A 15,022-nucleotide genomic window follows, 5' to 3' on the forward strand; every position below is an offset into this window, starting at 1 on the left:
TTCCATGGTGAAGCGAATGGAAGGCTGTTGGTTGTTAAGGTCGCGGGGGACACCTTAGACTCATCATTATGCATTTATTTAAAGCGTATGCACGAAGTACAACGACTGACATCGACAACTTTATGAGATATTTATGACTGGACAAAAATATGGGCGCGTGCGCGTGATTTGTAAAAAATCCCTGTTTCTTTGATATTTTCACCAATTTAAAACAGCACTTAGCGATATATGTTCATATAGTTTGCAGGAATTGTTTGAGCTCATTTTCATCTAAATTTGAATATTTCTGCAACTCAGAGTAATCACAAAAATATTCGGCATAAACAATCGTGTACTATTTAAAAACGCATTGTTCTCACCATAAAAGCGTGGAATATAATTACCTTAATTACATCTCTCCTTGGCAAAACGATCGTGTTTAGGTCGGGACACCTTCGGAAATCTCAAAGTTTGGACTTTTCCGACAATTTTATGGCAGAGAATACAGCACGAATACAGAACTTCATGACTTGCCACTGCAGATAGGTAAACTATGAATACTGAAGTGTGTCATAACAGAAGCGGAATTTTAAAAGAGCGCTTTTAGAAAGAGGTAGAAGACATTAAATTCAAATTTGCGCACTTAAATCGCCGTAACTTGCTGGCAAACTTTAAATTAAAAAAATCCGCTTCTGTTATGACACTCTAGAGGTATTGACTGATTAGTTTTTGACAAGATCACAGTGTGCTGTCTCCTACTCGTTCCACAAACTCTGCCACAAAATCATGTTTTTCCCAATTTGGCACTCACGAGGCTATAACATCGCCGTTAAATGCAATCTATCAAATAAAAGACGACATTCACATTCTTTCATCATTTCTTTGTGTCTGTGTAAAATTTGAGCTTAATCGCACCCATAACAGCTGAGAACTAATCGTTTTAAAAGATGCAGGTCAAGCAAAATTTCCCTTCATGAATTTATTCATGCTGTAGGTATCCCCCGCGACCTTAAGATGTTGTAAGAAGCTATCGACGTTCTCGCGATCCAAGATGGTAAAGGTATCGTCTACGTAGCGTTTCCATATCTTAGGTTTGTAGGATGATGAAGCTATTGCCTGCTCCTCAAAGCTCTCCATGTAGAGGTTAGCAAACCACAACATGAATAACCACAACATTTTTTATGACAACAAATAGTTTGTTTCGAACTTGGTTCGTCGCGTCGTATCGTAGACTCCGAACAAGTAGCTCGACGATCTTTAAGGAAAGACATGCAAGCAGCGAAGATGGCCGCCTGGAACTCTCACCTTGAACCAGGTTTCTCCATGACCATTTTGCTGCTTACCATTTCGCTTGAGTAAGTAGGAGGCTGTTTTTAGACAAACATGTTTTGTTTTTGTTGTTTTAGATATAAACGAATGTACAATCGGCTCCCACGGCTGCGATGTAAATGCAGCCTGCAATAATACAGTGGGTTCTTACAACTGTACCTGTAAGCCAGGATTCGAAGGAGATGGCAAAAAATGCACTTGTAAGTATATTAAAAATATTTTGAGCATACGTATTCAGTTATATCAAAATACGCTCCACCTGATTTAAATCTAGTCTAACATAAATTACTGAAATGCGTACACGGGACAGTTGAGCATAAAAGAAAACCGAGGTATAATTCGAACTAGAGATGCAGCCTTTTTGCCATATGCAGAGAACTGAGTTGTCATGCAAAGAATTTCCGAAAATCTATTTTCACGCAAACCATTCTCGATACCATACACCTTTTCCTTGGTACTTCTTCCCCCCTCCCCGCCGTCCGCTTCCCCTTCCCCAAAAATTAAAAAGCGTAATATAATCGTAACATTCGTTAGATATCATATCGTTTATTGTGAAACGATGGTTAATTTAACAGGCCAAGCAATTTCAAACGAAAACATGCAATGTTGCTTGTAAGTGTCGATAAGTGGTATTTTTTGTCTTCTTTATATTTCAGATTACTGGAAGATATATCAAAGCATCCTTCGTCAATTTCTGAAGCCCGCTGTTGGAAGCAGCCCTCGGTGGGTGCTGTGCTACCGTGCCTCCACTCATGGCTGGGCTGCAAGTACCTTCCACAGCAGGTGTGATGGAAAACGTAACACGGTTACCATCATCATTAAGGGACAGTACGTGTTTGGAGGATACACTGATATACCTTGGGGTAAATTGAATATTCCATGTCTGTATCTCATTTCATACTTGCCGTGTACCAGCAGAGGCAAAGTTTCTTCTTGAAAAAAAAAATCAAACATCCGGGCATGTAAAAAACAAAACAAAATGAAATACATCGCATTTTTTTAACGTTTAGGTATGCAGAAGTTTAGTTCCCGCGCTAAGAACAACTCTTTTATCGTTAATCAAAACAGAATTAATACTCAGTATTCAACAGAAAATAGTATACAACAGAAAACTACAAAAAGGTACAGTCTTAACAATTAAGCGTGTCTATTCTCTTTAAGTCAGTTTATTTCGAATGAATGAAATGTCTTAAGAAATTAACTGTGGCACAGGTTTGGTCAGCAACGCAAAAAAGAAGTCTCTATTAAGTTTTTTGTAGCAAATTTTGGTAGAAATATCATGAGATAAATTTTGTTTATGAAATACGTGCTAAGTAATTCTTTTCTCCTGTTTTCAGAAAGCAGTGGTGGCCATACTTCCACTTCCAATGCGTTCATATTTTCGCTTCGCAACAAAGAAGGTCTGGCGCCATTCAAGAGCATGGTGACAAACCCGTCAAATGCAATTGCCAGGCTCTCAGTTTATGGTCCAACATTTGGAAATGGGCATGACATCTACATCGCTGACAACGCAAACAGCAACACTAAATCATACACAAACTTTGGCCACGCCTACTCTCTTCCAAGTGGAGTACGAGACAGACTCACAATCCTGGCTGGGACTTCCCACTTCACACCTGATGAGGTGGAGGTATTCTATCTTGGGTAAATCTCCATAAGATCAATTCTATCAGCATTGTTTCACCAATCGAAGTTTACATTAATTTAATGTAAAGTCTTTCATTTGATGTACTTTTGAGTTAACTTCAAATTTCATTTAGTGGATCACACAAGTTATTTCTGTGTCGGGAACATATCTTGCGATTATTAGTACACTTGCGTTTATTGTTTCTTTTAGCTGTCAGTTATGGTTGAAATGTAAGCAAATTAGTTTGCTGCTAGGCAGCAAAACAAATGTATTTGAAGAAATAAACATAACTTCAAGGGTTCAGGTCATAAAGACTATGAACTGTACCCCCTTCAAACAAGGCTGCCGTGTTTTCAATCCCCCCCCCCCCCCCCACCCACGGTACTAGTGATTTGGTTACCATATCTATACAAAAGCATAATTCCGAGTATTGCAAGAATCAAAAGTATATATGCCCAGTTTAATAGAAACAAAAAAAATTCACGATTTTATTGAGATAAACGAAAAAACAACACAAATTAACGTTTAGGCGATTTGTCGAGTCTTTACCATTCTACCACGCTGTCGTTGAATAAATGTAAGTGAAAAAACACAGCATATGCCGAGTAAATGCTTAAAATATTGAGCTGCCTAGCAAGAATAAACACCGGCTAAATGTTGCAAGTTTACTTCAGCGTGTGTATTAGCAAAACTATCCTGACCGCATACTTGATCTTAGAGCACAGTGAATATCATTGAATATTTTCAGAATTGTATCAAATGAAAAATAATGAAATAATGCCGATGACGTCATTTGCCCCATCCTGTTGTATTTAACAATCATAATTTGTGGCATCGTTTATGCCGGAGATGCCCATATCACTACGGATCTACGCAGGTACCAGGAACCCGCAGTACCCGAAACTCGGATATAAAGGGATAACGGTAGACTTTCTCAAAGTCCTTCGACGTGCGGTTTAGCGACTTGATGCAAGTCTAGGATAAGGGTGGTAACGGGACTTACGGGAACGGAGAGCATCTTGCCGACAAGACATCAAGCAGTAGCACCAAATCCAGAAGGCCCTTTATGCAGCTTCGTGTCATGTTGTGATACTGCGATAACCTTTTTTTATGTAAAGCGCATTAGATCATATATGCATGGATTTTGCGCTATAGAAATAGTAAAGTTAAAGTTAAAGTTTAAGACGTCCTTAATATATATCTTGTTAAAGGTTGTTCAGTTCGATAGCATCCGCCGTCTTTAGAATAGCTAAATCATTTGAATTCCGGAGTTTCACGCCACACGACATACAGAAGGCTGTCACGTATGCTTAAAACTGATATGCCTTTTTCTCCACCAACATGCCGCTTCCATACTGTGCTCTCAAAATTTTTTTAAATAATTTTGACGTATAACTGGAGTACGGGATACCGCACAGACCTGAGACTTGGACAAGTTAACCATCTAGCAATTTGTTACAACCTGTAATATTCTTAGATTCCCTTTTTTCCGCCGTGACAGTGGCGTGACAATAAAAATCAGCAATTGCGAACTCAAGGGTGAAATTAGTGAAAACGATTTAACAATTAAAGTCAAATTTGTCTTTGAGTCGTCTAAGACTATTTTGCATGAAGTATCATTAAAGCTTTGACCGCATAGGAACGTTTCAGAATGGAAACATTGTTAACTCCGGTGAAAATTAAATAAATGGGTAGCTCCGCTTTAAGGCTTGCCTAAATCTATATATTAGCTTTTAAACATTGCGTGACTCGATGTCAGGGAGATAAAATGAAAAAAAGGAAGGGTACTAAGAACATGAACTGCTGCTGCGCGTGGCTAATAAGCGTTACAAATAACTTGTATGGAGCATAATATTACCGGAAATGAGAGTGCTATCATATATCAAAGAGCGAAAAAAGGTTTGATGCCGATTCGACTGCCCGGCTGCCACATTGAGCCGACATTCTGTGGAGCTGTATGTATATCGTCGGTATACCTACGTACAGCTATTCCTCGTTTTTTTTTTAAGCGACGGACCGTATCGCGTAGTCAGTGCCGCATACCCAGCTAAAATAACATCTAGTTTTAAAAAAAATATTTAACCGCGTAGCCAGTTTTTAAGCAGTTTAAGACGAGAATTCAAACTTGTTTCCCTACACTGCGCTTTTATTCTGAAACTTATGTTTAGCTGTTTTTATTTGCGTGAAGAGTTCCCATCCACTAGCATGCATTAAGTGTTACAAAAATTGCTTTGAACGACAAACTTATGGGTTTTCGAAAACGGTTTTTAAGTAAATGATTTCTCTGTCCATCATTTAGTGTTTATTCATTCATAACATTAGTTATGAAGGAATACTTCCCACATTACACGCGTTGCTTACAGCCGCCCAGATGTCGGCGAATTCTTTTACAGTTTTGATTTTCAATTTTCCGGGTTAATTTTTGGGCACTTTTCGATACGCACCCAATAAATAATAATTGAATGTATGTGTTTCCAGTTATGCTAGATTCAAAGAAACCTTGTTTTCGACTGATAACTTCGAGAAGTCGCGCGGTCTTTATGGCATAATTGGACATTCAATGCCTTCCTTGCCCGATGTGGTGAAATATGGTTTTTGTCATTAAAATATTCGCATGTCGAGGGAAATATAATGAGTCTCGGCAAATTTTAGGCGAGTCTCGAAATCTCGGCCTCGCCAACTAGCGTCTCGGAATCTCGAGCTCACAAAAAGTAAAGCTCTCAGAATCTTGAATTTTGTAATTTGAGTTTCCGAATCTCGCAACAACAGTTTAATCTGAATGAATTGTCACAAAACAACAGAAAATCAGTAAAAATCACGAGAAACTGCTCGACATCGCGATCGCTACCGTGAAATATATACGCTCGGACAAATAATTTTATCTAGAAATAATTTTTAGTACGAGACATAGAACAGACAGAGAGCTACACAGCGCTGTAAAAGTCTTGCACTCGGATTTTTAAATCGTGGCGTCTCGGTCTCGGATTTTAATCAAGGGTCTTGGCGTCTCAGCGAGTCTCGGATTTTACCATTCTACACACTATGTTCGCTACTTCACAGCGGTCAAACGCAAAAATTGAGGTCACATCCGGTCTTCGCCGCCTCAAACTTTCGACTTGAAAGTGGGCAAACTTTTGTAAGAAATTGTTAAAGAAATAGTACGTTGAAAGAACAGTTCAAGCTGGGACACTCAGTGAAGATGAATTATCAAATTTCCAATCCATAAGCGGCATAAACTTACCAGGGACGGCGTTAAAGTGCTACTACATGTATGACCAAAATTTTTGTTTTTCTTTTCGTCTTTTTCTAAAGTCAATTTGTTCAATAAGTCTAAATTTAACTAGCGCGCTAGAATTTAGAATGTTGGGAGCGATATAAGCCTTGAAATAGCTTTCCGAAAATCGTGGAAAACCCGTCCGCCATTACTCGGACGTCTTAAGTGAGCCAGCGACTGTACTGAAAAGCGGATTTACGCATGAGTTGGTTCGTGACGTCATATGCGCATCGTCGCTTCGAGCTTCGAGTGTTCCGAGAGAGAATATACTGAGAATTAACAGGGTTATAAAAGATATTTCTTCGACAAATTCTTCGTTTAGTTTGCCCGGTGGCGAAACCGAAGAGAGCCCGGTCGCCGCAACGAAGAGACATTGCAATGTAGCGGTATCGTTTCTTATAATGAGAATTTAAAGCCGTTTTCCGTCGGTCTAAAGGGCAATGTTTGTATGCAAATACTTCAATATTTATTTCATTCGATGAGGTTTTGGCGCTGTACGCCTACAACGAAGCTGCCGTCTTCTTGTCCAATCGAAGCACCGATCGAAGAAGCCTCGAAGAACGAAGAGGAACCGCGATTCATGGACTACGTACGTTTGAATACATGGTATGATGAGAACAACGTAATTGAATAGTTAGGATAAAATGTCTGCAATGTTTGAATTAATAGAGCTGCAAATACATGTAGGTTGCTATTGCCGTTTGCGAAGGATTGAAATGATCTTAAGTGTTGTTTTCATTCTTGTAATCTATCATACACGCCATGGGCATAAAATCTATCTCAGCTGTTTATTCCGAAGAAAGCTTTATAAACATGAAATAATGTAAAATTTATACAGAAAAATTAAAGTCAACAAGATGGTGCAGGTGATCAATGGATTTAGTTCCTTGAGTTTTATACAGTTTTACCTTTCTTGACTACAATACAGGTAATAAACCTTTTTAAAACTAAGTGTTTTAATGGGTAATAACACTTCAGACATCCAGCTTCAGCCAGCATTCAGTATTCCTGTTTCTTAATAAGAAAACCATTTGAACGCTGTATAGAGCCCTTCACTCTATTTACTGATAATGTTATGAAACTGGTCCACAAGTAGCAGCAAAACTGGGTAGGAGTAGTTTTTCTTATTCATTTCACCCATTTGTTTTGCTCTTGGCCCCGTGATTTTTTGATGATAAAAATAACTAAAACAATATATGCACAACATGGAAACAAGTAAAATAATGTTAAGGATATAAAGTTTTAAGTTCATAAACGGGAACACCTGGACCTCAAACAAACACTGGGACCTTGATCAAACGTTTCCAGTTTTGAACCGGCATTTAAATGAAGCCCGCGTTGAGTCGGGGTCTGGCGTCTACTCAAGAAAATATGGTATCATATGCAATATGACTGTGGCTCTTTCTAGAGAATATCACTTGCAGTACATTGTGCATCTGCAGTATGTGTATGTAATTGAGAGTTCAATTTTGGGACTAATCTTGTGTCAACTTAACGTGACTGTAAACAAGCCAGCTCCGTGTACCACCCTAAATAAACAGACACCCTATTGGAGACAGTTTTCTCCTTTCATAAGGGGTTAATTCCCATAAATGTGCTCCCTTGATGCAAAAAGGCAAAGTCTGCATGCAAGCCTACTTGCCCATCAGGCCAAAGCATATCTTGGTAGGATTAAGCAACCTGGATGAGATGGAAGTACAATTGCATCACAGGTTTAACCTCCCCACTCCCCCCACATACATGTAATGACACTGTTCTGGGCTCACACCTGAACAGCTTGATTCAGAGTCTGACCATTAGGTCTCCGCACCTAAATCAATACAACTACCCCATTACTATGACAACATTTTTATTTATGGTACATGTTTGACTGTATTTGTTGTCGGCTTCGCAGTTCGTGTATACTCTTTAAATAAATACATATATAATGGTTGCAAGGGTCCTGTGTGACCTCAAAATTACCCCCTTGTTACAAAAAGGCAAGGTCTGCATGCAAGTCTAGTTGCCAATCAAGCAAGCTTATCCTGGCTAAGTAGGATTAAGCAACCAGGAGTATTTCTACTTCCCCCCTGGATGAGATGCAAGTATAAGTTCATCAAAGGTTCCCCCCCCCCCCTCGTCACACCATCAATTTGCCAGTTCCCATTCTACACTTGGAGAGGAGGCACCATGAGAGTAGTCTTGCCCAAGAACAAGCACAATGACACCAGTAAGAGTTCACACCTGAACCGCTTGATCCAGAGTCCGACAACTTACACTTAGGCCACTGCACCTCAATTAATGTGTATACAACATTTTCATTTATGGTACAGCTTTGACTGTACTTGTGTTAGAGAAATTATGATGGATCAGCAGCTCAGGAGTTCTCTGGCACATTCACATGATTTATTGTTGGCTACTACATTCTCAACTTATGAACAAAAAGAGCATGCCAAAAAATAAATATATTGCAAACTCAAAATAAAGTGTAGCTAGGATATCAACAGTGCTCTGTTGCACACAGCATAAGTGATTGGCACAGGTCATAATTATAGCTCATGGCCCCTGTTGTACTTAACTATAATAAAGATTTACTGAGTAAAATCCGGATAGCATGTATGTCTCTGAGACAGAATGACAGTGTTCTATCCTGAGACTACTTCTCAGAAAATGTTTATGAATACTATTCTAAGTGCACAATGAAGTACAGTCCTACTGTAGTGTTTTACATTGCATGGCAGAAATAAACAAGTGACCAACACTGAAGACGTGCTGGTGAGTTTATTAAGACTGTAGAGTATACAGAGGACTACAATGGAAACATTCTCAGTACATATAATATGTAAAAAGATATTGCTAAGCTTTGCATCCTTCTGTATGTACTTTCACATAATGTACCGCCTCGTGCGAATTTATTTAAGTTTATTTGTACAATAGAGGATATAATTCAGAAACATACAGGCCGATTTGCCCAAAAATTACCTTTTTTGACATGAAGTATTTACAATTGCGCTTGAGCAACAGAAGTAAATTACGCCACTCACCCAATGTTTTGCTTCTAAGAAGTAGCGAATACAGTAAACTCACTGTAGATAGTTATAATAATAATAATAATAATAATAATAATAATAATAATAATAATAATAATAATAAAAATAATAATAAGAACTTTATTTAAGTGTCTGGTCTTCTAGCTAGCCTTAAGCTTACTAATCGGGGACACTGTTTAAATTAAAATATAATACAAGAACATTGAGAAGCTTGAGAAGCTTAAAATCGGGCGCTTTGCCTTGAAAGGCAGGGTTCAGTACAGCAGAAACCACGAAGCAGTTACTTAAGTAGCACTCAGTCCGACTGTGTTTGTGTAAGTCACAGGGCTTGCATGAGCTGTATTAGTGTGCATAATATAATATCTAGAACGTTGTCGAGATTGCATTATTACTTAATGACATGATGGTTTCAATTTATAAATGTATCTCACACAATACAAATAAACGATTGAAGTAGACGACTAGACAATGTAAAGTTGTAAGACTTAGCAAAGTGCATTGTATTGGTAATACTGTAAGGTGCGGTTTCACCTGAAGGTCGTGTGCTTTTCGGTATTTTCCAGGCATTGCACTTTGATGGGACAGTACTACAACTGTTTACCGGGGAACTACTATTGTCAAGAAAATGATCACAACTTGTTGATGAACGATTGAACATTTGTTTCATACCATTACTGTAATAGCAATTGATGAAGGCTTTTAGTCCTGAACCAAAGTATAAGGACTGGGAAATACTGAAACCCATTATCAGCCACCTCAGTTAAACGGAAATATCTTGTTGGTGTTTCAAGGAATCCAAGGAAACTTCACTCATCCCATGTATCTATGTATTGCGGTATTTTGTAATTTTTTGAGTGATTTTTGAGGATGTTTGGCAGGTGATAGTTTTTTTAAAAGAATTAGTAAAATTTAGACAACTAAGAAATATTGAAAATTTAATGTGAATTTAACATTGGAATTTGAAGTTAGAAATTGGCAGACGGACACCAAACAGTCCCGTGACATCCTGGAGTGTTTTTGCATGGGGGTCAACTGTGTGATGATGTTTCCATTTTTTTCTTCAATCCCCACTGATAAAGAACTGTTGTTGGTGTTATGTTGGTGTTATCACATGTCAAGCCTTTAACAAGGTATGAAAGAACACAAGGATTTAAATTATTCTGGTGCTCAATTTTTGCGTAACTAAAATTAATGTTACTCAAATTCCTGATGGATTCTGTCTTAAACTGTTACGAGCTTAGTATTTCCAAATTATTGCATGTCAATGTAAGGCAAGACAAGACATGCCTTGGTTCTTATGAAATTCTCTTAAAAACACATAAGATATTGACTAAATTTTGTCTGTGCTATGGCAACTTGTAGACTGGACTGGACTAGTAAAACGCGGACTAGTAAAACGCGGACTTGTAAAACGCCTCTAGACACTTCGAATTCCTTGGCCACAATCATCTTACGGCTCTCTTCAATACATAATGTCTCAAAAAAACAGTAACCTCAGAAAGAAGTCAGAAGCAAATAAGGTCGAAAGACCGAATTTGAACATATAACGGCAAATGTTCTAATGTCACGAACGTAGGAGTCGTGTAGGCCCGTCACCTTTATTTACCACATACTGCCCCCAAATTAAAACAGTACCCTCAGAAAGAAGTCAGAAGCAAATAAGGTCGAAAGACCGAATTTAAACATTTAACGGCAAATATTCTAATGTCACGAACGTAGGAGTCGTGTAGGCCCGTCACCTTTATTTACGATTGACTGTTGATTTCTGGACGGGCCCCGTTCTACCTCGTGCGAGCAATACAAACGACTGCACTCAACAGACGTCAAGTAGTGGAAAGAAAGAAACATATGCACACAACTCATAGCATCAATCCCGTTGTTTTAGTAGGGGTTTGCAGAACGAACATGTGCTATACTGCAAAAACATCTCCACGCTAAAACAGACCATAGGGTGCTCAAAAAAGCTAGAAATATGCCGTCGAAGAAACACACAAGAGCTTCAAACACAAATTGTTTCGCTCGCTAAACCGTTTAGTTTTATCCGATTTACAAGCGCTTGTTTTACAAGTCCGCGTTCTACAAGTCCGTGCTTAACAAGCCCTCGTTTTACAAGTCCGCGTTTTACAAGTCCGCGTTTTACTAGTCCTCGTTTTACAAGTCCGCGTTTTACTAGTCCGCGTTTTACTAGTCCGCCTTTTACAAGTCCGCGTTTTACCTGAGTCCGCGTTTTACTAGTCCGCGTTTTACAAGTCCGCGTTTTACTAGTCCGCGTTATACTAGTCCGCCTTTTACAAGTCCGCGTTTTACCTGAGTCCGCGTTTTACTAGTCCGCGTTTTACAAGTCCGCGTTTTACTAGTCCGCGTTATACTAGTCCGCCTTTTACAAGTCCGCGTTTTACCTGAGTCCGCGTTTTACTAGTCCGCGTTTTACAAGTCCGCGTTTTACTAGTCCGCGTTATACTAGTCCGCGTCTTACAAGTCCGCGTTTTACTAGTCCGCCTTTTACAAGTCCGCGTTTTACCTGAGTCCGCGTTTTACTAGTCCGCGTTTTACAAGTCCGCGTTTTACTAGTCCGCGTTATACTAGTCCGCGTCTTACAAGTCCGCGTTTTACTAGTCCGCGTTTTACTAGTCCAGTCCAGTCCTCGAAATACAGTATGCCAAAACTCCCCGCCCTCTAAAGATAAGTCCTTGACGGTTCTTCTCGTTTTTCGGTGCCTATTCATCTTCGGCATCTTTCTCATCCACCTCTCGTTCTGTCCTGTGTCTGTCATCACACCAAAGAAAAGCTGATTCTCAAAAAATCTGCCACAAAAGGAAATTGACAAAAACAATATGAAAACCATATATCGAAAGTTTCTTATTCTAAAATTTTATCATACGTCTTAATTCAGAGCTACAAAGAAGTTCCTCCTTTTGAGTTATTGATACTGTTCTTACAGTGCCTCTTTCCACTAGCGAAATTTTACAAAATTCCTTCGCGGCGAAAAGGTAGCGCGAATCCAGAACAGACTCCAATCGAGAGTGGGTTAATTCTAGATTACTATTAATTAACTATTACAACATTCATTTTTAAAATAGTTTCCCAAGCCGACTAAGCTAACTAAACGTCGAGTGTATCTTTCAGTAAACAAAACATGCCGTTATGACGCCGGAAATCCAGCTCACGCATACTATACCCCGTGACTCACGCAAACCTCCGACTTACGTGCTACTACAGTCATTCCTTTCTAAACATTTTTTTTTTACCACCACCGTACCTCTCTACCCAAAAAACTCATGAAACCGCCCGGTTTTAACCTGTTTTAACCTTTCAAAAATTAGAGCGTTCGAAACTAAATAAGATCCGTAATCACAAACAACATACAGCCGTTTACCAGCACTCTTTAAAACTCCTGAAACCCTTCAAAATCAGGCAAAATAAATCTTTGAAATAACCTTTATCAATGTTTCTTATTTTTTATTCAGTTCTATAAAATGCCTTTCATACACTACTGTCAAACAAAAATTTCAATTTCCTCAAAGTTTCAAGACAAAAGAATAACATTATTTCGTGCACAATGTAATTTGATTAAGCCAATATTATCACGTCTAAAAATACTTCAAGCAATTCAGTGAAAACCCGTTTTTTTTTTCGTATCAACGAAAACCACTTTCGAATAATCAATACATGAAAATAACAATAAGATCAAAAGGAAGAAAGGAACCTTTCTAATTATTTGAAGACTTTCAAAGCCGTGATATTATGCATCCAATCCGCGATAAAATTTAATTACAACAAAATCCAAGTTCTCATTTTGAATTCCATTTTTTTCAGTTGATACCTTTATCCAACTTGTGAAAAATTCCATTCAAGTTTCTATTGATACTGTACATTCCCAATGTTTTGCTCAGGTCTTCAGAAGCGTCTTACTAACCAAATCTAAAATAATTCCAAAACATGCTGTACAAACATTCTACTCTTTGTGACAAACGACTTGACGACCAATTGTTCAGAAATGAAAATCGACACAGTTCTTGCTAAATAAAAAAAAAGTTTTACGGCGGAGTCAGGCTCAAAAAATATACCGCAAGATCGCACCCCCATTCATAGTCAGAAACCAGCAAACCATCTAGTTTGCTAAAAAAAACACTGCGTGACATCAATGACGTTACCTTTTTCATTTACAAAAATAACTTTAACTTGTCAAAGTAAGTGCAATTTCACAATGGTGAATATCAGTACAGTATGGGGCCCAGTTCTCGGCCACTTTGTGTTTAACGCGTTTTTCCACACTCCAGTTGAATCAAAAGAAAAAGGTATTTCCTTCAAACGATAGACTGATTCATGTGCTTTAAGTATCTTGAGTTTGATCGTTCAATTCGATATAGAAAGCTCACACGTCGAGTTTACGCGGAGGTAGGTGAATTTGCATTCCCGAAAAAATTGTTTGTTTACGGCTCCAAATTCATGGATGTAGTTAAATTCGTATTTTATCCAAAAGCCCCCACCATACGAGCTAATTTTTGGCATGTGAAACGTAGAATAATTCAGCTTTCTGCTTTAGTTAACTTTTCGTTGAACCGTTGTATTTTTTGGTCTTAATTTACTTCGAATTTTTTTCTTGCGACGTTTGCGTATTTGCCAGTTCTCGGCCACCCTGCTCGTTATCACAGCTTAGCGCTTGGTTTTTAATATAATTTCATCTGCTGCTGCCAGAATGAAAGAAATAAATGTTTAAAAATAAAGTTCAATCTTATCTCTAAGTTTTGAGCTGACTCTTGTCTTGTCCATTATTTCTACAACACCTAAATCTTTCAAGACCTTTTCACTGCAAAATAAACCATCTAAATGCACGGGTCACACAATGCGGTTTTGCCAGAACCTGCACATAGGCAACTAGGCGCGTTAAAATCCTTCTTTTCTAAAGTAAAACAAAGCATCATAAAAATAATTTGGGATCGATATAGTATAAATAGGTTTACAGAGTGATTTTATGTCTGTGAAAATTAATTGAGCATTTTTTTACAGATAATTACGCACAAGCTTTTTAGTGGCCGAGAACTGGGCCAAGGTGGCCGAGAACTGGGTCCACAAATGGAGCTTTTATTTTTATTATTGCTCGGGCAAATTAATTTTTGACCGGTCGATAGCTTTACACCAAAAAGCTGAATAATGTAGCTAGCTCTGGGAGAAATTTCAAGTTCCTGCGGTTCTTCTGAGGTAAGAAATACAAGTTTACGTCAAAAGTGGCCGAGAACTGGGCCAAGGTGGCCGAGAACTGGGCCCACAAATGGAGCTTTTATTTTTATTATTGCTCGGGCAAATTAATTTTTGACCGGTCGATAGCTTTACACCAAAAAGCTGAATAATGTAGCTAGCTCTGGGAGATATTTCAAGTTCCTGCGGTTCTTCTGAGGTAAGAAATACAAGTTTACGTCAAAAGTGGCCGAGAACTGGGCCAAGGTGGCCGAGAACTGGGCCCACAAATGGAGCTTTTATTTTTATTATTGCTCGGGCAAATTAATTTTTGACCGGTCGATAGCTTTACACCAAAAAGCTGAATAATGTAGCTAGCTCTGGGAGAAATTTCAAGTTCCTGCGGTTCTTCTGAGGTAAGAAATACAAGTTTACGTCAAAAATGGCCGAGAACTGGGCCCCATACTGTACTTTGCCCCGTAAGCTTTTTTCTCTGTCCTCCCGCCGAAGCAAAAAAACACAACCTGATTACACATTAACCCAAAAGTCGACCAAGTGTGCCTGCAACGATTTCCTGTCAAAACTAAAATGAAAACCATTGCGGTA

At 38.6% G+C, this 15,022-nt stretch overlaps 2 protein-coding genes across 2 annotated transcripts in view; both read left to right on the forward strand.

Annotated features, from left to right (window-relative positions):
* LOC144666224 (uncharacterized) overlaps positions 1-15,022 on the forward strand; it is a 249,082-nt gene that overhangs the window by 115,698 nt on the left and 118,362 nt on the right. Inside the window, exons 18-20 of the mRNA XM_078527620.1 lie at positions 1,386-1,508; positions 1,965-2,171; positions 2,646-3,022. Of these exons, the coding sequence (XP_078383746.1) occupies positions 1,386-1,508; positions 1,965-2,171; positions 2,646-2,956 (641 nt within the window). The 3' untranslated portion in view covers positions 2,957-3,022. The remainder of the gene's footprint in view (positions 1-1,385; positions 1,509-1,964; positions 2,172-2,645; positions 3,023-15,022) is intronic.
* Positions 1-15,022, forward strand: part of LOC144666228 (uncharacterized) — a 168,437-nt gene that overhangs the window by 35,159 nt on the left and 118,256 nt on the right. The gene's annotated exons all lie outside the window — the stretch shown is intronic.

The sequence above is a fragment of the Oculina patagonica genome, chromosome 9 (assembly GCF_052425735.1).
Source record: "Oculina patagonica isolate OP01 chromosome 9, crgOcupat, whole genome shotgun sequence".
Classification (NCBI taxonomy): Eukaryota; Metazoa; Cnidaria; class Anthozoa; order Scleractinia; family Oculinidae; genus Oculina; species Oculina patagonica.